The sequence below is a fragment of the Lathamus discolor genome, chromosome 8 (assembly GCF_037157495.1).
Source record: "Lathamus discolor isolate bLatDis1 chromosome 8, bLatDis1.hap1, whole genome shotgun sequence".
Lineage (NCBI taxonomy): Eukaryota > Metazoa > Chordata > Aves > Psittaciformes > Psittacidae > Lathamus > Lathamus discolor.
In genome coordinates, this window is record NC_088891.1 from 21681916 (window position 1) to 21706750 (window position 24835).

Here is a 24835-nt window from a genome sequence, read left to right on the forward strand (position 1 = left end):
TGTATAACATTTACCTAGTATATATTATATCATATATGGACTGTCTAGGTCCATGACATGGTAGGGGGTTGGAACTAGACAATCATAAGGTCCTTTCCAACCCCAACCACTCTATGATTCTATAATATAATATTGGAAAACATATAATATATATAATATCATCTGATTAATATAATCTAGTATATTATAGTGTACTGTAATGTATAAATGCAATATGTGGTATATGTAGCATATAATCGGTAGTACATAATATATAATGTATACTATGTATACGTATGAAATACTGGATTATGTATGAAATAATAATATAATGCAACGTCACATGATATAGTATCATCTGATTTAATATCATCTGATATAATTTGAACACGTATGATTGTACAATCAGTTCTGATGTATGACAGATAACCCAGACACCGCTAATAACGCGCTGAATCACTGCCGTGCTGCCGCTCACCGGCACCGACCCTGCGCGGGGTGCGTGGCTGCGGACCCCCGAGAGAGGCGGGGAGCGGCCCCGGAGCATCCCCGGCGGCGGGGGGCGCGGGCAGCGCTGGGCGGTCCCGGCCCCGCATGACGCTGACATCAGTCCCGGCATCCCACCCGCATCCCGCCCGCATCGCGCCCGCATCCCCCGCCATGGCGGCCAGCCCGGCCTACGGGGAGGACAAGGGGGGGGCCTCCAGCCTGGGCGAGCCCGAGTACGGCCACGACCCCGCCAGCGGCGGCATCTTCTCCTCCGACTACAAGAGGTGGGGAGGCGGCGGGAGCTGGGGCAGCGGCGGAGCCGCGCCGGGGGCTGCCACCGCGGGGCCTGGCCGCTGTCCCCGGCGGGGGCCCGGTACCCGGCTGCGGGGTGTCCATGGCCCGTGGGGTGGGGACGGGATGAGGATGACGATGAGGATGGGGACAGGGCACGCGGTCACACCACCTCCACTGCAGGTTACAAAGGCCAGGGAGGCTGTTGGGGACAAACTGCGAGGTTTTGGAGACAGTGCGGCGGGGAGGATGCGGGGGGACCCCCCCCGCCCCACTGCACCCCCACCCCTGGGCTGGAGGCACACAGGCACCGTGTCCCCCCCATGCGGTCTGCTGGCTCCTGCAGCTTTTGGGGGTATCCCCTGTAACTACCCCCCCCCCCCCATCGAGATCCCCAGCGCGGGGGGGGAGCTGGGAAATATCACCTCTGCGTGGGGCAGGCTGCTAGGGGAAAGGAGGCAGGGATGCTGGGGCGGGGGGCAATCCCCGGAGCTGCAGGTCCCTTTGACCCCCCTGCCCTGGCCGTGTCCTCCATCCTGGCCCTCTGGCAGTGTCACTGCTCCCTGACTCACGGATGGTGTCCCCTGTTCAGGCAGCGACCCTCATCCCTGGACCGCTCCCTAGTGCTGCAGCAGTGTTCCCCTGTCTGGATGTATCCCCCACCTCTGACCCCCTGGCGTTGTCCCCAGTCTGGCATTGACCCCCCAGTCATTACTGCCTGATAGTGTCCCCCAATGTGGCAGGACACCCCAGTCCTGACCCACTGGCAGTGTCCCCAAAGGTGGCTGTGTCCCCTCATCCCTGTCCTGCTGGCAGTCCCGCATGCTGGAAGGGTTCCCCAGTTTGGCAGTTTCCCCTATCCATGGCCCCCTGGCAGTGTCCCCATCTCACAGTGTCCCACCTCTTCCATGAGCCCCTGGCATTGTCCCCCAGTTTGGCAGTGTCCCCCCATCTCTGGCCCCCTGGCAGCGTCCTCCAGCCTGGCAGTGCTCCCCTGGCCCCAGGGCTGGCAGTGTCCCCTGGCCCCTGCTGGCAGTGTCCTTCCAGCCCTGACCTGCCATCAGTGCTCCCTGGTCCAGCAGGGTCCCCACCACCCTGCCCCATCGGCACTCTCTGGTATGGCAGCGTCCCTCAGTCCCGATCACCCTGGCATTGTTCCCAGTGTTCCCCAGTCTGGCCAGGTTCCCCCAGTGACATGCCATCAGTGTCCCCCATGCTGGCAGTGTCCACCCATCCCTGGCCCCCCTGGCAGTGTCCCCATCACTGCCCTTCACCAGATCCCATCCCCTTGTGGCCACACCAGCTCTGCCACCATCCCCGTGAACTATGCATGGCGCAAGAGAAGTGTCACGCAGGTGGCACAACCCCAGATGTCCCATTGTGCCACCCCACTGCCTGTGCGGGGGTCCCTGGCGCTGGGGAAGGTGCTCCCTGCAGTGTCCCTGAGCCCTGCTGCAGGATGGGTATCACTTGGGATGTGATACCCTGGGGTGGCCTTGTCCACCGGCAAGGGCGTTGCAATAGTCTGCAATCCAACACCAACCCCACGTCAGGTTTCAGTGGCAGTGCCAGGAGGAGGAGCAGGACCACAGCCCTGCCACCATCCCCACGGCCACCACTGCTGGCCAAAGCCATGCTGTCCCTGCCACCAGTGCAGAAGCTGCTGCGGCAGCTACCGGCTGGGCCGGCAAAGCCACTGGCGGGTGGTGACACAGCCGAGGAGGTGACAAGCCCGGTGCTGGCCACCGAGGCCGGACAACCCGCCTGCTACAGCGCCCTGCAAGCCGACGAGCTGCGGCTGCTCGCCAGCCCCAAGCCCACCGTGGCCACCAGCACCGGGCCACCACTGCGGTAAGATCCCTCCAAGGAGCCTGCACCCTCCATTGACGGTGGCTCTGGATGAGCATGGCCCCATGGGTGCCATCCCCAGCTGCTGCAGGTGGACACAGCACAGGTCTCCTCGGTTTGGCGGGGACAGATGTCCTTAGGAAAGCAGACAGTGGTGACAACCGGCCTTAGAAAAGGCGGGTGGCATTTTCCCAGACCAGGGAAGGGCTCTGCATCAGGATGCACTGGCACATCCATGCCATCGTGTCCATGAGGGATGGGACAAGGAACACAGTGCGGCCAGGATGGAGCTGGTGATGGGCACCTGCTCCTTGGAAAGCGATGTGGGGACATCCTGGTATAACAACCACAGCTGGGCTGGGCTAGGGTCTTGTCCCAGTGCCCAGGATGGGGACAGAGCTGCACTGGTCCCTCCGTCTCCTCTTTCACCTGGCTGTAACCCGATGCCTGTCCCCATCAATACTGCATGGGAAAAGGTTCTGTTGTCACCCTGGTGGCAGTGGCAGGCTGGGAGCAAAAAGAAAAGAGACCTAAAAATGGTTCAAAATGGCTAAAAATGGAAAATGGGATTTTTTTTTTGCCCCCGTGTGGTGCAGACACGATGACCTCAAGGAGATGCTTGATAGCAACAAGGATTCGCTCAAGCTGGAGGCCATGAAGAGGATCGTGGCGGTGGGTGTTAGACGGGTGGGTGCTGCTGGTGCCAAGCTGTGCTGTGCCCTGTTGGCCAGCCGGAGTCATGCTGCTCCTTTAACCCCTAGATGATCGCCCGGGGTAAAAACGCCTCCGACCTCTTCCCAGCTGTGGTGAAAAACGTTGCCTGCAAGAACATTGAGGTGAGGAAGGTCTCGAGTGGCCCTGGTGGCATCCATCGGTGTCCCCAGGGTCTGGCGCCTCACCTGCAGGCAGGGCTTGGGGATGGGCTGGGTTCTGCGGGGCTCTGAGGTGGCTTGACAGCCTTCACCTTCACCTTCACCTCACAGGTGAAGAAGCTGGTGTATGTCTACCTGGTGCGCTATGCAGAGGAGCAGCAGGATCTGGCCTTGCTCTCCATCTCCACCTTCCAGCGAGGACTTAAGGTGGGCTGCCCTGGGCACCTGGGGGGAGCCTGGGGGAGCAGCAAGCCTCCCATGGCTGCACTGCAGCCCCTGCATGTCCCCACAGGATCCCAACCAGCTGATCCGTGCCAGCGCCCTGCGGGTCCTCTCCAGCATCCGTGTGCCCATCATCGTGCCCATCATGATGCTGGCCATCAAGGAGGCCGCCTCAGACATGTCTCCCTATGTGCGCAAGACAGCCGCCCATGCTATCCCCAAGCTGTACAGGTAATGGGGGCTCAGCTGCTGAGTTTTGGGGGGCATCAACAAGGGTGCAGGGTCTCAGCTGTGCTGTGCAGGCAGGGACACGCAGGGATGGGGGGTTGCTCTGGCCCCACTTGCCCCGCTTTTCCCTCACAGCCTCGACTCGGACCAGAAGGACCAGCTCATCGAAGTGATCGAGAAGCTGCTGGCGGACAAGACCACGGTGAGCAGGGTGCCAGGGTCCCCCCTGCCCCTAAATCCAGGGATGTGACCATGCCCCCTGACCTGGCACCCTCATAGGAATATAGCCATCCTTGCAGATGCCACCATCCCCGCTGATCCAACACCTGACAGTGCAGGGATGCAGCTATCCCCAGAGCCAACATCTCTGTGGGTATGTCACTGTCCCCACGAAGCCAGCATCCTCATGGGGATGCCACCATCCGCACTGATCCAGATGGAGCCATCTCCACTAATCCAGCATCCTCATGGGAATGCAGCCAGCCCTGCAGAGCTGGAATCCTTGTGGGGACCCTGCTGTCCCCAATGGACCAATACCCTCGTGGGGATCCCACCAGCTCCACTGAGCTGCCATCCCATCCCCTCCAAACCAGCATTCTCACGGGGATGCCACCATCCCCATCAAGCCAGCACCCTGACGAAGATGCCACCACCCTGGTGAGTCACCCCGGGCTTTCCCTCCACAGCTAGTGGCCGGCAGCGTGGTGATGGCATTCGAGGAGGTGTGCCCGGAGCGCATTGACCTCATCCACAAGAACTACCGCAAGCTGTGCAACCTGCTCATCGACGTGGAGGAATGGGGGCAGGTGGTCATCATCAACATGCTCACCCGCTATGCACGCACCCAGTTTCTCAGCCCCAACCAGAACGTGAGCGTGGGATCCTCAGGGTGCCCTTGGAGCCCCTGCGGAGGTGGGGTGAAAGGAGGGGTGCTGCTGGGGGGGGTGCAAGGTGTCCCACCTCCTGACAGGAGTCCTTGCTGGAGGAGAGCGCCGAGAAAGCTTTCTATGGCTCCGAGGAGGAGGACACCAAGGACCCCAAGGCAGAGGCAGCCTCACTGGCCAAGCGCAAGCCCTATGTCATGGACCCTGACCACCGCCTGCTCCTGCGCAACACCAAACCCCTGCTGCAGAGCCGCAATGCTGCGGTGAGCCCCCCACTCTCCATCCCCTGAGGCCACCAGTGGTGTCCATCACCTGGGGCCTATGATGTCCCCACCGGCCAAGGAGCCACCGAGGTGCTTGAGGGACACCCAGGGTCAGGCTTCCCCCAGGTGCCGTGGGGGACGCAGCCACCCCTCAGGGTGTCCCTGTGCCCACTGGCTGACGCTTGGATGCGCCCCCGCAGGTGGTGATGGCCGTGGCACAGCTCTACTTCCACCTGGCACCCAAGGCAGAGGTTGGCGTCATCGCCAAGGCACTGGTGCGGCTCCTGCGGAGTCACAGGTCTGTGGTCACAGGTCTGTGGAGTCACAGGTCTGGGTTGCAGGGCTTCCCTACCCCACCACCTGCTTGGTGGGACCCATCAGAAGCTTCAAGACCCTAGGAGAGAGCCCCATAAAGCCCGACCCTGCAGGAACATTGGCTTGGGGTGAATCACCAAAACAGATTGGCCTGGCCCAATCCAGACATTGGGTGGCAGCGTCATGGTGGCACCAGCTTGGTGATGGGTCCTGCCCCATTTTCACAAGACCGGCTGGGGAGGTCTGGCTCTGCCCCACTGATGGTGTCCTCTCTTTGTTCCTGCAGCGAGGTGCAGTATGTCGTGCTGCAGAACGTGGCCACTATGTCCATCAAACGGCGGGTGAGGCTCCTACTCAATGTGGGAGAGTTGCCCTGTTGACTCTGGAGCGGAATGAGGGCAAGCCAGCAGGGTCACCAGGGCCAGCTGCTTGCGGGTGGCCTTGGCAAGGAGGGGACAGGGATGGCACTAATGCCACTGGCTCTGCATGCAGGGGATGTTTGAGCCATACCTGAAGAGCTTTTACATCCGCTCCACGGACCCCACACAGATCAAGATCCTCAAGGTGAGCTGGAAACACCCAACAGAACACATCACTGCTTTGGGGCTTCACAGAGCCCTTCTCTATGGGGCGGCTGTCCTCCACGACCTGGGGATAAGAGGACAGGCAGGACCCTGTGCCCCAGCACCATGCCCCTCTGATGCTCATCTCTTCATCTTTCCTGCAGCTGGAGGTCCTCACCAACCTGGCCAATGAGACCAACATTTCCACTATCCTGCGGGAGTTCCAGGTATGCCACGGTCATCCTGAGGCCACTGGGGTGCCACCCCGCATGGCTCTGGGTGCACAAACTTCACCATGGAGGGGATAGAGGAGGCCCGACCAGCAGGAGTGGGCTGAGGCCATGGCAACCCCAAAGAACCCAAATGTGTGACCACCACATGGGGACGTGCCCAGCACCGGCAGGTGGGTGACATGTCATGTGTGTGCCCCCCATGCCTGCACAGACCTACATCCGCAGCATGGACAAGGACTTTGTGGCAGCCACCATCCAAGCCATCGGGCGCTGTGCCACCAACATCGGGAAGGTGCGAGACACCTGCCTCAACGGCCTGGTCCAGCTCCTCTCCAACCGGGATGGTGAGTGCCTGCGGTGGGGTCCAAACAGGGGCTCCATCACCCTTGGGGCAGGACCCCCCTGAGGCCGAGGTCTCTGCCCACAGAGCTGGTGGTGGCCGAATCCGTGGTGGTCATCAAAAAGCTGCTGCAGATGCAGCCGGCGCAGCACAGCGAGATCATCAAGCACATGGCCAAGCTCACCGACAACATCCAGGTGGGTCGGGACGTTGCGGGACCCGCGGGCCCGGGGCAGTGGCAGCGGTGCCACGTGCGTGGGGGCATTCGCAGGTGCCGATGGCGCGGGCCAGCATCCTGTGGCTCATCGGTGAGTACTGCGAGCACGTGCCCAAGATCGCACCCGACGTGCTGCGCAAGATGGCCAAGTCCTTCACCAACGAGGAGGACATCGTCAAGCTGCAGGTCATCAACCTGGCAGCTAAGCTGTACCTGACCAACTCCAAGCAGGTACCGGTGACGTGGCACAACAATGTGCCTCAGTTTCCCCAGTGTGGAGGGAAAGGCTGGCCCTGAGCACATCCTCTGGTGCAGAGCAAGCTGCTGACCCAGTATGTCCTCAACTTGGCGAAGTATGACCAGAATTACGACATCCGCGACCGGGCTCGCTTCATCCGCCAGCTCATCGTGCCCACTGAGAAGAGCGGGGCCCTCAACAAATACGCCAAGAAGCTCTTCCTGGCCCAAAAGCCTGCTCCCATCTTGGAGTCCTCCTTCAAAGGTACCTCCACTGCTCACAGGCCATGGGGACACAGGGCCAGCTGTCAGCACGGTGCTGCATGGCCACCCCTGAGCTGCTGCCCCCTCTCACCCTGCCCTAGACCGGGACCATTTCCAGCTGGGCTCCCTGTCCCACTTGCTCAACGCCAAGGCTGTGGGCTACCAGGAGCTGCCTGACTGGCCGGACGAGGCCCCTGACCCCTCTGTGAGGAACGTGGAGGTGCGTGGAGCTCCCCAGGGTGCTGGGTGCATGGGGGCCGAGGCAGGGGTTCATCTTCACAGGGTCCCAGAAGGTGCCCACACCCCACTTGGGCGCAGGAAGGGGCAGGACAAGGGCTGCTGTTTGGGTCCCCACCGGTGGGTGATGGCCCCGCTCCATCAGCCCTGTTCTGGCAGGTTCCGGAGTGGACCAAGTGCACCAGCCGGGAGAAGAGGAAGGAGAAGGCGGAGAAACCTTTCTACTCCGACTCAGACGGGGAGTCAGGGCCCACGGAGTCAGCGGACAGCGGTGAGGACCCAGTGGCATGGCAGGGCATGGGGCAGGGGACACTGCCATAGGGGCATCCCATCATAGTGGGGACATGGCAGGGGACATGGAGGGATGGCTCAGGGATGCAGTAGAAGGATGCAGAGGGAGCATGCAGTGAAGAGCATGCAGTGAAGGCGTGCAGGGGTGCAGCAGGGTGAGGGGGAGGCAGCAGCGGGTGTGGGGATGCAGTGGGAGGCTGGGAGGTGCAGGGGGATGCAGTGGGAGGCTGGGGGGTGCAGGGGGATGCAGGGGGATGCAGTGGGAGGCAGGGGGGATGCAGGGGGATGCAGTGGGAGGCTGCGGGGATGCAGGGGGAGGCTGGGGGGATGCAGTGGGATGCAGCAGGAAGCTGTGGGACCATGGGGGGGATGCAACAGCAGGGCTGAGCCGTGCCCCCCGCAGAGCCTGAGTCTGTCAGTGAGGACAGCGGCAGCTCCAGCAGCTCCAGCTCCAGCTCCGGCAGTGAGGAGGAGGAGGAAGAGGAGGAGGAAGGCAGCGGGGAGCAGTCTGAGGACAAGGAGGAGGAGGAGGAGAAGAGGCCGAAGAGGAAAGAGAAGGAAGGCTCCCGGAAGGCAGCTGCGGGGAGTGCGGGCAGGTACCCCCTGGGAAAGTGGGGAGCCCCGGCCAAGCCTCTGCCTGCCCTGAGCCAGGCTCTCCCCACAGCCCCAGCGAGGATGAGGAGGAAGAGGAGGGGACAAAGCAAGCCAAGAAGAAGAAGGCAGCTCCGGGGAGGAAGGGCCATGCCGAGACCTCATCAGAGGAGGCCAGCACCTCCGAGAGCAGCTCCTCAGGCTCCGAGTCGGGCTCTGAGGCAGAGGCCAAGCAGAGGAAGGCGGTGAGGGCCGGGCTGGGCTGGGGCAGCGCGGGGACACCTGGACTTCCTATTTACACCCCCCCCACTTCTTTGCCCCTCGCAGCCCCCCAGAAGCAGGGCCGGCCCCAAGGAGATCTCCCTGCTCGACCTGGATGACTGTGAGTGCCTGCCCAGGGCACACGGGGTGGCTGTGCCAGTGGCACTGGGGAAACTGAGGAGCAGTCGGTGAGGTCAGGGCCCCGCCGGCCCTCTGGGAGCCGCAGAACTGGGACGAGGAGCAGTGGGGTGGGCAGCCCTTGTCCCCCGAGGGTGGCTGTGGGAGATGGGGCTGTGCCAGCGGGGCTGTGCCTTTGGGGTTGTTCCTACAGGACTGTCCCCATGCAGGTGTGCTCCCAGGGCTGTCTCCATGCAGCTGTCCCATGGGGCCACTGGGGTTGTCCCCATAGGACTGTGACTCGTCAGAGCTCTGTTAACCCTTTCCCCCCACCCCTGCAGTCACCCCCCCTCCTCCCCAGCCCGTCCCCTCCAGCAGCATCATCTCCACCAGCCTGGTGACTGACCTGGAGGGCCTCACACTCACTGACACGTCCCTGACACCCACTGTAAGTGTCCCCCCATGCCCTTCCCGGGGTGTCCCAGGACCCCTGTTCCCCATGGGGGCCGCAGGCTGGGGTTCAGCATCCCACACCAGCCCCTCGGCCCCTGGCAGCTGCTGAGCCCGGCGTTCGGTGCGGTGAGGACCTACGAGCTGCTGCACCGCATGGCGGGTGAGGGGCTCTCGGTGGAGTACTGCTTCAGCCGCCGGCCCTTCCCGGGGGACCCCCACATGGTGGCCGTCCACATCCAGATCTCCAACAACACTGATGCCGAGGTGAAGAGCCTGCGGGTCAGTGAGCCCAAGCTGCTCTCCGGGATGAGGATCCAGGAGTTCCCGGAGATCGGTACGGCACGGCACGGCACGGCACGGCATGGCATGGCTGCGATGCTGTGAGGGGGGGAAACAGGGACAGGGCTTGGCTGGTGGAGGGGACACGGGACGCAGTGGCAGCACTGTGGTTTCAGAGTGCCTCGCGCCCGGGGACACGGCCAACGTGGTTATGGGCATCGACTTCTGCGACTCCACACAGGCAGCCAACTTCCAGCTGTGGTGAGTGCCCAGTGTCCCAGGGATGCTCTGGGGATGGGGGACAGCAGGACAGGCACCTGGATCCTTCAAGGGAGGGGAGAAACTGGGGGGAGACAAAAAGGTGGCAGCAGCACCAGGTCCAGCCCGAGTTCCCCCTATTCCCAAGGCCTTTTGTGCTTCAGTTTCCCTCCAGCCACTGCCTGCCCAGGGCAGGGATGGGAAGCGGCACACAGGGAGGGACATTCTGAGCGTGTGCCCCCCCCCACCCGCCTGTCTCCCCAGCACCCACACGCGCCACTTCTACGTCTCCATCCAGCCGCCCGTCGGGGAGCTCATGGCCCCCGTCTTCATGAGCGAGAACGAATTCAAGAAGGAGCAGGGTGAGTGGGGGACAGGGGCTGCACAGGCACCCACCACCCCAGTACCAATGTTCATGCCCCGTTTTGTCCCCTCTGCCGCTCTCACTGTGGCCCTAGAGCACCTCGCAAGGCCAGGCGAGGGTAAGTGGCCGCTCGGCAGGTCCCTAGACTAGCTCTGCCCCCTCATCCCACTGCGGTGACTGCCCTGGTACCAGGGTGGCCCCACCAGGTCCCTGCACACTGTGGAGGACTCGTGCCACCCCTGGTGATCCCAGTGACGGGGACAGCCTGGCCCAGCATCCCCCCGCTCCTGGAGGAGCAGCAGACAGGGGTCTGTGCTAAGTGGTGGGTGCTCGGTGCCCTGTGGCACCCGGCCTCATTGCTGCTGGTGAGCAGATGAGCCCATCCCCAGGAACGCTGCCACTGGGCAGCGACACAGGGATGAGCCCAGTAAGAGCTGTGGAAGAAAGGTGTTCCTGAATCCCTGTCAGCTAGGCTGGAGAGGAGCAAGCAGGGCAGGCAGCTTGGGATGTCATGGGGGACAGAGATGCAGGGAGCTGGCAGCTGGAGGGGCTTGGTCTGGGAATGCCAAAACAGGGCCTGGCAAGCACAGGGCTGCTGGATACATGGCCAGAGACAGGCAGGTGCCTCTGCTGCCTGCTCCAGGGAAGCTGACGGGCATGAGCGAGATCACGGAGAAGCTGACGCTGCCCGAGAAGTGCCGGAGCGACCACGCCATCGTCCAGCAAGTGAGCTCAGCTGCCAACGTGGGCCGCGTGCCCTGCGGTGCCAACAACGAGTACAGGTAGCGCTGTCACCTCCCCGGTCCCACAGTAATCACAGCAGGGCACATCACTCAAGGCTTGCTCTGGGACAAGAAGCCTGCGTGAACCCACATGTGATGGTGGCCGGGGGTGGCAGACGCCTCTCTGGTTCCCACTGGAGCATCCTGGGGGACAGGAGGGTGAGAGGGGGGCGGCTCACCCTGAACCCTGTGTTCACCGGTGGGCAGGTTCGCAGCCAAGACGATGACGAGTGGGAGCCTCGTGCTCATCACCCTGGAGCGATGGGAGGGCGCTGCGGCCCAGCTGACCGTCAACAGCGAGAAGATGGTTATCGGCACCATGCTGGTGAAGGACATCACCCAGGCCCTGGCGCAGTGACAGCCAGGCCCTGCCCTCCCACCCTGCTCTGCCCCACACCGCTCCCCAGAACGCTCCCTGCCCCGATTCCTGCTGGGTTGTTCCCCGCTCCAATCCCCGGCGGGGCAGCAGGCAGTGACCGCTGGGCCAGCTTCGCTGCTGGGAGGAAGGAGCCGGATGGAGTGTATAGGATGCAGGGTGATGTCCCGCTCGGAAGGGTGGTGGCGGCTCCAGCCCCTGTGGGAGCACAGCGTGCTTCCAGTCCCCAGCCCCTCTCCCCATCTCCCAGTGTAACCCCTATTTATTATGGCCGGGACCTCCCAATAAAGTTCTTCTCAAACCCACTCCCTTCCCCTGCTCTGCTCTGTGTGCGCAGCAGCCAGATCAGCCCCGAACTGCCCCACGCTGGCCTCTGCCGGCTCCCCTGGGCCAGCACTGGGGACATCAAGGGACCGGCAAGTGGAACACACAAGTCCCCCAGGGCTGCTGGCTCCAGGGGAAGAGCCCGCACGGGCACAGGTGGGGGTGAACACCCCGTGGCCGGGCAGAGGGGACAGGAGGCGCTCGGTGCTATCCGGGGATCTGAGGAGTCCTGGGAGGTTCCCAGCTCTATTCCAAGTGGAATCGCTCGTGCTTTGCCGGCAGAAACGCCCGCAGCGTCAGGGCCGGGGCTGTTCTGCAGCGTCACGGGAGGGATCCCTGGAGCCAGCTCTGGGGAGGTTTTCGTCTCCAAACTGGGCTTAGAAAGGTAAAAGAAGGCGGAGAAGCGCCCGCTGCAGCACGGCACGGGTGGGCTCGGAGAGCCCAGGTGCCCCGCGGCTGCGGCCGGCAGGGAGGGAGCCGAGGGACGCAGGGGACGGGCTGGTCACGGGCGGGTCACGCAGCGGGAGGAGGCCGGCGGCGCACGGGCAGGTGCCGGGACAGAGCCACCTCCGCGTTTCCGCCCCACTGCGGGGCGCCGCGGGCTCGCTCCCCCGGGAAACCCCCACTCCAGTGCGGGCTGCGGCAGCGGCAGCCCCGGCAGCCCCGGCTCCCCCCGGCAGCCCCGGTTCCCCCCGCTCCCCCCGGCAGCCCCGGTTCCCCCCGCCAGCCCCGGCTCCCCCCGGCAGCCCCCGGCAGCCCCGGTTCCCCCCGCTCCCCCCGGCAGCCCCGGTTCCCCCCGCTGCCCGCCGTGAGCCGGCCCCGGCGGCCCCGTCCGCGCCGGGCGTCGTGCGGAGCGCGGGACCCGCGCCCGCGCGGGGCATGCCGGGACACGGGAGGAGCGATTTGGGGGGGGGCGGTGGCGCGCACCACGCGGCGGGCGGGCCCCGCGCGCATGCGCCGTAGCCCCTCCCCTCAGCAGCCGCCCCCCCCACACACACCCCCCTTCAACCCCGGCGGGGCGGTGGCACATAAAAGCCGGCGGGGCGGGCAGGGCTCCCTGCTGCTGCCGCTTCCTTCCCCTCCCCTCCGGGATCCGCCCGCCCGCAGCGCCGCCCATGGCCTTCCCGCCGGTGAGAGGTGGGGGGAGACCGGGAGGGACACGTGCCGGCGGGCCCGGTGCCTCACGGAGCCGAGGCGGCGGGCGCGGCCCCTTTAAGGACTCCCCGTCACGTGGTTTCACACGTTGACGGCGTGGCGGGGGGGGCAGCGGCGCTGAGGCGGCTCCCGGCCGTTCCCCGGGTGCTGGCGGAGCGGGGATGGGCCCCGGCCCTCCGGGCTCCTGCGGGGAGCGGCCCCGGGCCGGGCGGGAGCCGCGGGGTGAGGCCCCGCTCGACCCCCTCCCGCCTCCGAAGCCGGGTCCCGCTGTGGAGAGATGTCCTGAGGTGCGGCGGCTCCGTGCCCCGGGAGAACGGGGGACCCTGAGGGCGCCTCACCTCAGGGAGCCCATCCGCAGCCCCTGCCGCCTTCAGGGCTGAAGCCGGTACTGGAAGAACCCCCTGGTCCCAGTTTGGTGGGTGTGTGGTGCCCGTGGGGGCCCTCATCGCAGGTTGTTGGGGGTGAACCGAGCTGCAGGCGCTGAGTTCCTGGTGCTGGGCTGCGTTTTGGCTGGAGGTGCTCGGGGGCTTGCTTGGCAGCAAGTGGTTGTGAGTGCTTCTGAGCTGTCCTTTTTAGCGTGCAAAGCAAACGGAGCTGCTGTTCTAACTTCAAACCAAGTGACTGAGCTCCATGTAGCAAAGCAGGGCTTTGCTGGTGGCCCAGGAGACTTGGTCCCTGGTTGTGCTGTGTGGCCAAGAGGGTTTCTGAAAAGCATGTTTATTTCTACCCTCCAGTATTCCCCAGCTAAAACCGATCATCACTTGTCGCAGCTGCTTTTGTGGCAGGCTGATGATATGTGCTGCAGCTGGGGTGCTGGTGAGGGGCTCAGGTTGGATATGCCAAGGGTGGGAGCTGGGCTTTCTGAGTTTCAAGGACCCTGTTGCTTTGCTGCAGCTTCCCTAAACAGCAAGTCTTCCTAAACCGACTAAAACCTTATTCTGCTTTTATAATGTCCTGAAACACAGCTGTGGTATTGCTTGAGCGAGGGCTTCAAAATGTCTTGTTTCATGAAAAGATTACCATAAAGTAGGTGCCTTGGCAGGGAAACTTCCTGAGAAACAGGAGTTCTGGTGAAGTTGGTGCTGGTCTGAAGTCAGTACCCCCCTGTAAAGTGCTACCATCAAAATCCTTTCCAGCCTTGATTCCAGTCAGGTGTGTCCCAGACCTCCCCATCTGGGAAGCTGCTGAAGCTTGCCCTTCATGAGTGCGATGCAGGCTATCCTAGCCCTCCCTCTGTAGTGGTGGGGGTGTTGCTTGATTAGTGCTGCTGCTTGGTAGGACCAGTTTCACCAATATTATGCTTTAAACTGGTGTAGCTGACTTCAGCTTGGGAAGTGAAACTTACCAGTATAAAAGGACTTTTAAGAGCTACCTTTCATCAAAGTGTGGAGTTACCTTGGCTTGATTATGTTGAGACTGGCACCATTTTAAGAGCATCTTGCATGTTGTCTTGGGGGTTTGAGGCCCCTTTGGCTGTAGATGCAGTGCCAAGAACCCCTTCTGGCATTGGTGTGGTGCTGCCTGGGTGGGATTTTGACAAAAGACATAAGAAGCAAAGGCTGAGTTGTAGCTGATGTGGAGAAGCTTTCCCTGCTGCAGAGCATCCCTAGGAGCTAATGTGGATCTTGGCCATACCAGTAGCTGAGCTGTGTTTAATGACTTCCCTGAGGAACAGGCTATCCTAATCACGTGTGGGACTGCTGTGGGTTCTGCCTAGCCCTGGGATTTCATTACCTGTAGGTTTCCTGCAGGTGAGTCTGCTTCAGAGCTGTGGAGGTGCCTTCATTTCCACTCACTTTGGATATCTCTGGTGGCTTTTGGAATGATAGAAGTGTCTGGAACCTGACAGTGCCCTCTTCAAATCCTCATAGCATCCTGCAGATGCATTTTCCTGCATGGATACGGGCTCTTGCCTGAGGGTTTAGCTGAGCCAGGATCCAGTGGACTACTGTCTGAGGTTCACCTTGCTGTGTCTGTGATGCTGAAGTGGGGGATCACCAGTTCTGTGCCTGGGCTGTAACTGCTGCTGTGTGGAGAACTGCCAGAGAAGCCTGTGTGTGTTTAACTGTTGTGAAATCATTCAAGATGGAGCACTGGAAGTGAATCCTTGCTGGGCTCGAGTGCTCCTTTGCTTGTCTTGGCTTGGGGATGTGGGAACAGAGCAGGTTCTGGAGGATGCAGCCTCGGGCGTGATATTTCCCTGTGCTTTATTTGGTGAGACTAAAGGCTATGGATGTATTCTCCAGTTACACATTTGCACACTCTTTCCGAGGGACTTTCCAGGCTGCTGAGGAGTTCGGGCCTTGTATGCATTGAAGATCTGAGGATATCGGCTCCAAGGAGTATCTCTGTTTAGGGGTTTAGGGAGGAGCTTTACCAGGGGGAGGTGTAGACACAAGCCACTTCCTCCGAGGGGTTGGATGCCAGCTCCCGTGTCTGGGATGCTTGCAGTATCTCTAGGATATATTTGACAGTCTTAAGGGTAAAAGTGCTGCAAGTGGAAGGAATGTTTTTGGAGATTCTTGGCTGTACTCTTACTCTTTTCTGCTCTTGTTTGTAGCAGCACTGGTGCTGCCAGTTTTGGGAACTGAGCAGGAGCAGGACAGGCATTTGGTTTGCTGCTCGGGTTTATTTTTGTCTTGCTAGCACGAACTCCGAGGGAAATGCCTTCCCTTCTGCTGGGGGTGGTTCTTTAGCAGTAACAGGGTTGGAATACGGAGTTTCACCCCTGTGCCAAAGACACCTAACGTGGCACTTTTTATTAAAGATAACTGGCAGTACTTTCTTAAATTGAGTTTCTTTCAGCTCAATTTATAGCTTTTTCAGCTTCCTCAGCTGCTTTTTATAAAGATGACTTAAAGCTTGCTCTGCCTGTTTTCTCTTGCCTGAAACTCATCTTCAGCCCTCCCATGTTTTCCTCTTGGCTTGTGAATGCTCCTGCATTGTGCCCACAGAATGCCAGGACCTTACCTGGGGGTGGGCTGAGCCGCTCAATAGATAAAAGATCCCGGACCCTGTACTGAGTAGATGTTAATAGTCTTTTAAGGGTCTGAGATCCTGAATTAATTGTTCAGGTCCTGCCTGGAGGCATCATGTGTGTTGACAGCTCAGCAACTTATTCCTGCTCCTTCCAGGAAAGGGTTTCCTTTGTTTTTTAGCTAAATGCTCTCTCTGTGGAGGAAACTATCTCATCCTGCATTGTAGCAGTAAAATTACTCCTAATGACAGGGTTTAGGGGGGAACTGGAAGTTACACGCTTAGGCTGGGCTAAAGATCCTATGTGCATGTGAAATTCGGTTTAGACCTGCCATAGGCTGCATACTAGAAAGCTTGGTAAGGGATCATCTGGAAGGAGAGCCAGGTCGGTGCTTCAGGCTTGCCAGTGGCTGAGCTGGAGGGTAAGTGTTAGGGAAGTCAGGACCAAACCACATGCAGGACCGCATACAGAAGGTAGATGTATTAAATGTCTCCTTGAAAAGTACACATGGCCCAATTTAGAGGTATAGGTTTGTGTGTGTCTGGGAGGAGCAGGTGCTTGTTTGCCAGCCCTGCTGCAGTTCAGGTCTTTGAATCTGACTTTAACTCGATTTGCTTAATGCAAGGATTCTGCTCCGGAGGCCAGGACTGGCAAGGTTGTGTCTTCCTGCTGTTCTCTTTAATGTGGGTCTTAATTGCCAGTGATAGCGTTTGCTCAGCATGTTCAGGAGCGGAGCTGTGCTGCAGTGGCTTTTGGGTGGCAGGCAGACTGGCCCTCAGTCCAGAAATGCTGCTTAGAGATAAAGTTTAGAGCCTTCTAGGTTGGCAGAGGCTGGAATGCTGTGCAGATGCACTGAAACAAGCTTGGATGCAGAAGTAGCTTGCAAGAGGAGCTGGGGGAAGCAGCTGCAGTTGCTGGTTGTCTGGACCAGCAGTAAGAAGCAGGAGGGGGTTGATCTTTATCATGCAGAGCTCTGATAGTTTTACAAGAGCTCTGGTGGTTTGGGATGGTCCCAAAACCTCAGTGCTGGTAGATTGGTGGCTGTGGAGGGTTGTGCTGAAGCAGAGCTGGTTTGGGGTAATCTCCCTCTGTGGTCAGGAGCTGCTTCTTTTAGGTAGAAGGGAAGATCAAGAGTTGATTTTTCTGCCTTCCTGAGGGAGACCTCAGGATTTGGGGTTGTTTAATTGCCTGGGAAGCCACTTGTTTTGTTTGCAAGTCTGCTTTCTGAAGTGATTGCTTGGCTACTGGCTGGGGCCATTCTGCGACATTCAAAGCTCCCAAGCATGGGTGGGTACCATGCACTGGAGGAGCTACTGTGGCTCTTCATGGTGGCTTCCTTCACTGTAAGCATTCCTCTTGTCCCCCAGTGTCAGGAGGCTGGTTCTGGGGAGAAGGCACATGAAGGTTAGTAAGTTCTCCACTTTACTGCTGTGATGTGCTGGTCAGAAGCAGTGGAGAGCTCATGGTAGCAACCTAACTAGTTTGTGTGCTGTGGCTATTAGTCTGAAGTTCATCCCAGCCATGGTGTATTGGTACCTGCTGTGGCTGGGGCAGGCCTGGTCTGATGAGCTGTGCTGACAAATTGCTGGCCCGTTTGATTAATTGTTTCTTTAATATTAAGAATTGCACTTGAGTGTTGCTAAGACCTAGAGCTAAAGCTAATGTTAGTCTTGGAGGCAATCCAGACTTCCCACAAGGTGCTGAGAACTAAGTGGTGAGTAGTAGCCTGCTTGAGACCAATATTCTTTCTTTTTTACCAGAAAGAAGATCCTGGGAGGAGCATAAAGGACTGCTGGGATAGCCCTAGTGCCCCTGCACTCTCCACTTGCAGCAATGCAAATATATTCCGCCGGATAAATGCAATGTTGGACAACTCTTTGGATTTCAGTGGAGTCTGCACCACACCTGTCACAAAAAACAAATGTGACATCCTGCCAGGTGATGGGCTTGGCTGGGATGGAGGTGGGAGGGAGGATCTGGGACTGGAGAAGGGGGGAGTTGCTTGCTGGGACCCAGTGAACGTGTGTGGTGATGATTCTTGGTGTGGGTGTTGGCATGTGTTTGTGACCAGAGAGCTTCTTTGAGTCAGGGTTAATGATGTTTTGGTACTGAGGACTTCACTTGTGTGCCTGAAAAGAATAATCTAAGTATTTCCTGGCAGTGTGGGGTGCCTGGGAAGTCTTGCCTACACTCCCTATGATGCTGTGGGTCACTGTGTGGGGAGGATGTGAGCTCTTTCCTGGTATAGCTAGTTCCAGCAGGCTCCTTTAGTTTGCCTCTCCTGGAGGCAGGATTAATCTGTTAGCAGTTAGTATGGCTGACCTGTTGCTTACATTGAAAATGCAAAAGAGTTTTGAATAAATGCTTGCTACAGGTCAGTTAATTGTATATTTGAGAGTACACCAAAGCAATGCAGGTGAGTGAGGACTTTCTTGCAAAGCAGGCTTGGTATTACGAAATCAGCACTGCAAGTTCGTGCTTTCAGCAGCTAAGGGGAGCAGGCATGTATCTGCCATCTTGCAGAACTGCCAAAGCAAAGGGTGTTGGCTCCAATTTTATTTCTGTGGGGGCGAAGGACGTGCTTTTGTCCCTTTAGAGGAGGCAAGATCTGCCAATAGGAGTATCTGCCTGATGCTCCTCCTGCCAGTGCACTTCTGGGCAATGGCACTTGTGCCAAGGATTTGGGCACTTCAGAGATTGCTGTTGCTCTTCCAGCCTCTGAGTTATAGGGTCAATAAACACTCTGGCCATTATTGGAAACAAACTGACCCTCTGGACTTGTCCCAAAACAAAGTGGGAAGTAAAGGGGAAGGCCTTGCCAGGTGGTGACCTTGCAGGCAGCTGGAGGCAGAGCAGCTTTATCTGCAGTCACTTGGAGACAGGGCTGTCTCGTGCTCATGGGTAAGCTGACTTTTCATCCTGTGGGTGTCAAAAGAAACCAAAAAAAAAACTAACTGCATAGGGGTGTCTGGGCATCCTGTGGGTCCGTTTGATGGTTGTGCAGTGACTGCTACCAGATGACTTCCAGTGCAGCTTAATCTCCGGGGTATTGAAGGGCTTAGCACTGTGCACCAGGGGCTGATCTGGCCATGTGATCCTCTGCTGGCGCTGCAGAAAAGCCAGGGGAAGGGAATTGTTTGCTTCCAGGTACGGATCTACAGCCAGCATTGCTTAAAGCATACCTGGTAAACTGGTACTGGAGGATGTGCTGCCTACTCCTCAGCTGCTGCACAGTGAATATTACAAATTCAGGGCAGTGGTGTGGTTAGTGGTGTGTTTTTAGAGATTTGCTGTTGTACTGAGCTGCTCAGACTCATGGGAGCTTTTTTTTTATTGTGTCCCATGGCACAGTGGTAGTCAGCGTTGTATCTGATCTTGATGCACTGGAAGCATGAGGGAGAAATAAATGACAGTATTTTCCTTTATCTCCTTACTGTGAGTTCACAGAAGAGTTGGTTCTGCCTGCCTTGTTGAAATCTTGGCTATAGTCCTTCATACTCCATTTAGAATTTGGAATGGGAATGTTTCTTTAGTAAGTTTCACCTTACTTGTCAAAGTTAACCTAGTTGGTAAAAGAAACACCCCTGCCACTAGAGATTATGTGGGCTAGTTCTGGTTTGAGGTCTGGAGCCGGAACCTCCGTTTTAATTTGCAGTACTGGCTTCTAGACTGTGGAAGCTCTTCTCTAAGCTGGGGCAAGAGCTCTTACAGGAAAGTATGATGTGGCTTGCATGTAGAAAAGGGAGGCTTCCTCTAGCAAACACATTCTGCTGCAGGACAACAACCAAAGTTGTGCTTTTTGGGGCATCCTGAGCAGTTTTTCTTGTTCCTGATGTAGCAGTTGAGGCCAGTCTCACAATTGGGTGTTGGCACAGTCACTTGCGCACCTTGGGGACCAGGGTGGAGGCCCTGCTCAGTGTGAGTTAACCTGGCAGAAGGCTTTTTAGCTTGTATCGAATCCCTTGTATAGTGGCACAAATGTTTGTGATGGTGGGAGGAAAAGAGGCTTCCTGAAGGAAGCTGGACCCTGCTGAGCCAGGGCTGGGAGTAGCTGCCAGGGGTGCCCTCACTGTTCAGGCTAATGGAAGATGTGGGTTCTCCTTCAGAAAGTGCTTTGGGCTACAAGAGAGGCTGATAATAGAGTACAACCTGTGCTGCCCCAGCTGGGCAGCAGTTATCAGCTGAAATATGTGGATGAGTCAGCATCTGCCAGTGCATCAGGGATCAGAGTTACGAGTCTCCTTGCAGTGCCAGCCTAGCTTCTTTTGCATTTAGTCAGGATGTCTCAGTAGGTGATGAGGGTCTGAATGCAGCAGTTCTGCAAGCTTTCTTCTGTCTCTGGGTCAGAAAAGATGAACAGAATCTGTTTCATGTGTTGCTATTGAGCATTTTCTCCTTGAAGCTGGTGCTGTCAGCAAGGATGTGAATCTTTGGGCAGCAGTGACCTGCAGGTGGGGAAGTGTCAGCACTTGGCCTGTGGCCTGGGTTGTCTTTTGTAGGAATAGTACCCAGTGGCTGTGAGGCTGAGCAGCTGATTACTAAACCAGAATATAATGTAGCTCCCCTGGGTGGGGCAGGTGGTTTAGATCTGGAAGTGGGCTCTTGGAGCTGTGGGCTGTGCCTCTGAGTGAATAAGATGAGGTTCTGCAGGATCAGTCTTGCCTTCAGTGAGCCTGGCTTCCAGGCAGGTGACCAGCAAGGGTCTCTGCTCTGATCTTATGTGGGGTCTTGTCATTGGCCCAGGTTAAATAATTTCTGAAGAATTCATGAGCCTCTGGTGCTTTTACTCAGTGCAAGAACAACTTGTGTGTTGTAGTTAAGCTCTACTATCATGAAACTCATGGCTTGGGCTGCCTCATGAGCTTGGAGATTCACTCTGAATGTAGTAGTTGTAACAGGTAAAGGGACTGTCTCTTTACAACATAAACATTTTTGGAGGGCGAGCTTGGGGCAGAGATTTTGTTCTAGCAGGGGAAATACTTGTATTTTAATCTCTTCGTGGTCCCTCAAGCTTTTCAGTTGTCTTCCTCAGGTCAAACTAAATTTATCCTGGATTGGACTTGTGTTTAAGAAGCCCCTCTCAGCATTAAGAGGATTACACATGGTGAGAAGGGAAGGCAGAAGTTCATGACCTTTCACTAATGCTATTGGGGAAACACGTGTGGAGGCACCTTCCTTGGTGTGATGAGGTGTGTGGCAAGGTGTTGTGAGAATAGATCAGCACAGCAGCTGTGTGAGCAATGTGAGAGAACAAGCTTGCTCAGCAGCTGGGGAGTTACCCAGAGCTGTGTAGCAGAAGGGGCTGCCACTGGAGGTTGAGCTTGCTGCACCTAATATTAAATCTCTGGAAAGATCAGTTTGCAGTTAATGCTAATCCTTGGTGCACTTAGTTGCCTTCTCAAAACGAGCAGAGTTGTCAGGCCTGGTCTGGCTGTCACTGCAGCAGTTTGGGAGCTCCCCAAGCACCAGGCTTAGGTTGCTGGCCCAGACTGAAGGGTACAGTGGAGCAGTGTGGTGAAAGCTGTAATTGTATAACCTGTCTGGTAGCTTCTGGGGCAGGATTGTGTAGTGCTTCAAAATGTCTGCCTTTCAGGCTGATTCAGTCTTCTCTCGAGTGTGTAGTTTAGACATTAATATTCAGTGTGGTGTTGGAGATGGGAGAAAAAACATGGCCTTGATAGAAGAGGCAGGAGCCTACCTGCCACCAGCTCCACTCCTGCCAGTGTTGCTGGAGCACAGCCTGTCCTTGAGCTGCTGCTTCACAGGAAATGTGGTTCTCCTATCCCAGATTTAAAGCTGATCAGAGTGTTCATCACCAGCCTGAATAACAGTGTGAGCAAAGTCAGTTTCTGAAGGTAGTAGGTGGTTTGTTGGCCAGGCTCTAAAGCTGGGCCTTGCTGGATGGAACCTGCTGCTACCAGATTTGGCTAAAACCCCTAAACCAGCTTTTGAAATTATCATCCTGTTGTGCTGGCATACTTTCCATCTTAAGTGGAGTGGTGGATAAAGCTCTATCTTCAGCTTTTGCATGCCTACTTCCTCACCTGGCTTCAACTGAAGGCAGTGCTGGCTTAAAACAAAGGGCTTAAAAGGATTGTAGGTACCCCAAGTGTCCCGGCAGCCTTGATTTCCCTTTTGTTAACCTCTGCTCACTTAACTGAGGCAAAGCAGCCACAATTTTGCTTTAGAGTTGACAGTTCTTTTTGTGAAAAAAATGGGAGCTGCTTCAATGACTTCGTGGGAATGGAAGTGGGTTAAGTTGCTTAGTTCAGTTACTTATTGCCCATCAGGTCCTAACAATTCTCAGTGACTACTTTATTTAAGGAAGACTGAAGGACAAATGCAAACCCAGAGTATCTGATGACAAGACTGCCTTCCTGCTTGCCCTCAACTGCACTCCATTAATGACTTAGCACATGTTTGGCCCCAGAAAGTCCTCTCTGATACTGTAATGTAAATTCTCCTGTTCTTCACTGCCCTGCAGCCATGAGGAAAGTCTGGGCTGCTCTGGATGCAGCTGAACTGATCTGTGTGGTCTTGGATGCAGGGACAATGTGTTGCAGATGCAGAGACCCAAAATGTAGCATGGCTTGGCTGGAGAGCATGGTGTTACCAGGGTGCCTGAGGCAGGGCAAGGCTGTTAGCAGGAGCTCATCTGGCCCTGGCACCTGTGAACTGTTCTGCTTTCCCCAGGTAACTGCTGTGTGCCAGGAATGCACATCCAGAATGGGGAACTTCAACACCTGTGCCTCAAAAGAGATGTACACCTACTGCCTTTGGTTCTAGGCCTTTATATTTCAGGTGTCACATTAACAGGTCTTTGCCTAGCTGGATGCAGTGCTTTTCTGTGCTGGGAGGTAGCTTAAGTAAACAGGTTTCTTCAACAGATCACAATGGGTGCTCTATAGAGAGCAGAGACTTGGCCTAGAGCTGTGGCACTCTGAAGTGGCTGCAAATTGGATGGTGGTGCTGAGGATCCAGCAGCTTTCATGACGTAATGTGCTCTGTCAGTCAAGTTTTGGGGCTGTGATCCTGTGGCTCTTCCTCTGGGAAGAGGTAGGCAGAGCAGCAGGGTGAGCTGCAGTGCCCTCTCTTCCTTAGTTTATGTAGGTGCTTGCCAGCTGTTCTAGTGTCTGTGGTTATGGGAACAAGGCAGACTTCTCCCTCTGGCTGTGAAACTGGTCATGCAGCAGCAAATGTCTCCACTTGAGGAGTGGAGTGTAATCTGAAGATTACAGGGAATATGTTTAGTTATGTATTGGAAAAACCTCCTGTAACTAGCAGGTTTATGCCTAACAAAGAGCTTCCTGAAGCCTGTGATGATCCATCCTGTACCTCAGGAGTACAGTTGACTCATCCTCTAAACCCTTTCACTTGAGTTGCTTGCCTTGTGTGCAAAATGTACTTAAGACGTTGAATTTTCAGTGATGCAATTCCCAGCTTTTACAACTGAAGGTGTAAAGAGGTGTGAAAGGCAAAACACAGCTTCTGCTGTGAATCTGTTTGTGTGATCCAGAAGCCTCAGAAATGCTCACCTTGCCTTTTACTTTGGATCTGATTTGGAAGTTCAGCCTTGGACAGAGCTCTAGAGGTGAGTCTGGCTTTATCAGTGAGCAGAGCTGGTGGCTGAGTTGTGTTTATCCTTCCCCTGCACTCTGCTCAGGAGCCAGCCTTGTCTGTGGAGGGACCTCCTCTGTATTCAGGCTCTGTTAGAAACTAGCATGTGGGAGCAAAGGGAGACCTTTTCTGGCTGCAGAGGTGGGAGGAGTGGGATCTAGCTTGTTTGGTTCATGTTTGCTTAACCGTTCTGTTGCCTTCTGTCTCTGGATTTTCTCAGGTTTTTCATTTAAAACCTATTTGTTTGTTGGCTTTTTAACTGGCTTTGTGAATGGCCTAGGTCTGGAAGGCTCAGACACCTGAGAGGCTTTGTGCTCAGCTGAAGCATCACCTTTCAAGACTAGGTCTGATGGTGCAGCGATGCTTCTGCTATGAGGCAGGGGCTGAATCAGGCTCAGCTCCCCTCATGCTACCTTAACCTGCCTGTCCCAAACTGCCTGTGGATCCCAGTTCCTGGTGCCAGTCCCTGCTTGTCCTCCCCATGCAGGCTTGGGCTGTAATTTCTCTTTTCCTGCTTCAAATGCCTGTCTGGTGCAGCCACACTGCATACCAGACCAGGGGAATGAGCCAGCCTTAAACCTAACTCCCCATGGCTTGGTTTTAACCAGCTGAGCTCCCCAACCCAGCTTCCTGTGTGGAAACTCATCTGCCTAAACCGATGTAAGTGGCAGGGTGTGCTGGGGTGGGGACAAGTGGCTGGAGGTGTAGCTTGTGTATGCTGGCTGGGCTGCACAGCTTGAACTGGAGAGCTGAACTGTGTGGAGGTGCTGGCCTTTGAGAAGCCTTTGACATGTCTTAAATGCAGTGCTAACATTTGAAAGCTGAAAAATGCAGCTTCCCATCTGGGTAGTGGTATGGAAAGCCCTCCAGCCTGTGCTGCGGTGTGCCCTGGCTCCAGGAATCTCTGGGACAGACGGGTAGACATCCAGGATTGCTGCCTGCTCCGGGACTGGCAAGTGAGCACATCACTGAGGAGCTCTTCTGGAAATGCTGTGGAAATCCAAGCTCAGGGGTTGGGGAGGTGGGAGCTCAGCCTCTCACAGCACAGAGGAGCACAGCTCCCTCTGCCAGGATGCTTGGCTTCCAGTGGCAACTCCAGACAAAAATCCAGGTTGGAAAGACTCGTGCTGGTTCTTGGGGCTTGGAAAAGTCAGCAGGGAAGCGTTCAGGCTGGGCTGAACTGTGTCAGGTTGCAAAGTGAAATTTTTTAATATTTGGTAGGCATTTGCTTATTAATAACTTGAGATTGAGTCTTTAGACTGAGTTTCTGTAGGAAAATAATTCTTCCTGCCCTAGTAGCCTGTTGGTTTTGTCTGCCTTCAGCAACTGAGTTGCTTTGTAACAGATTTCCAGACTCTGACTCTTAAAATAACTATTCCAGAAATCTGTTTGATTTCTGTTTAAGATGTTTTTCCTCAGTGACCTGGATCCATCTTTCAGCAGGGCTGGGAGTGTTGGGGATGGGGAGGTGTGTGGGGGAGCAGGCTTGTGCTGCCTGTGTGCTGCAG

The 24835-nt window shown here is 56.9% G+C and overlaps 2 protein-coding genes across 5 annotated transcripts in view; both read left to right on the plus strand.

Annotated features, from left to right (window-relative positions):
• The first annotated feature begins 532 nt into the window (after positions 1–532).
• Positions 533–11559, plus strand: AP3B2 (adaptor related protein complex 3 subunit beta 2). 2 transcript variants are annotated; one of them, XM_065688590.1, is made up of 27 exons: positions 533–752; positions 3204–3279; positions 3369–3443; positions 3591–3686; positions 3772–3932; positions 4065–4131; positions 4616–4798; positions 4900–5076; positions 5277–5374; positions 5678–5732; positions 5884–5955; positions 6119–6181; positions 6399–6531; positions 6615–6724; positions 6799–6975; positions 7060–7246; positions 7347–7465; positions 7642–7753; positions 8177–8369; positions 8438–8609; positions 8692–8746; positions 9084–9190; positions 9298–9529; positions 9651–9735; positions 9997–10094; positions 10740–10878; positions 11086–11559. In XM_065688590.1, the coding sequence occupies exons 1-27, from the start codon at positions 574–576 to the stop codon at positions 11234–11236; spliced, it is 3372 nt and encodes a 1123-aa protein (XP_065544662.1). In that variant the 5' UTR covers positions 533–573; the 3' UTR covers positions 11237–11559. The 2 variants fall into 2 exon arrangements, with proteins under 2 accessions (XP_065544662.1, XP_065544663.1); XM_065688591.1 differs by lacking the exon at positions 533–752 and adding an exon at positions 1212–2610.
• A 1013-nt stretch (positions 11560–12572) lies between these two features.
• CPEB1 (cytoplasmic polyadenylation element binding protein 1) overlaps positions 12573–24835 on the plus strand; it is a 38469-nt gene continuing 26206 nt past the window's right edge. The window contains exons 1-2 of one of the 3 annotated variants that reach the window (XM_065688663.1): positions 12573–12708; positions 17471–17648. In XM_065688663.1, the coding sequence (XP_065544735.1) occupies positions 12694–12708; positions 17471–17648 (193 nt within the window). In that variant the 5' untranslated portion in view covers positions 12573–12693. Of the gene's footprint in view, positions 12709–13037; positions 13149–17470; positions 17649–24835 lie in introns of those variants that run through there. The other 2 variants (XM_065688662.1, XM_065688664.1) reach the window with 2 other exon arrangements.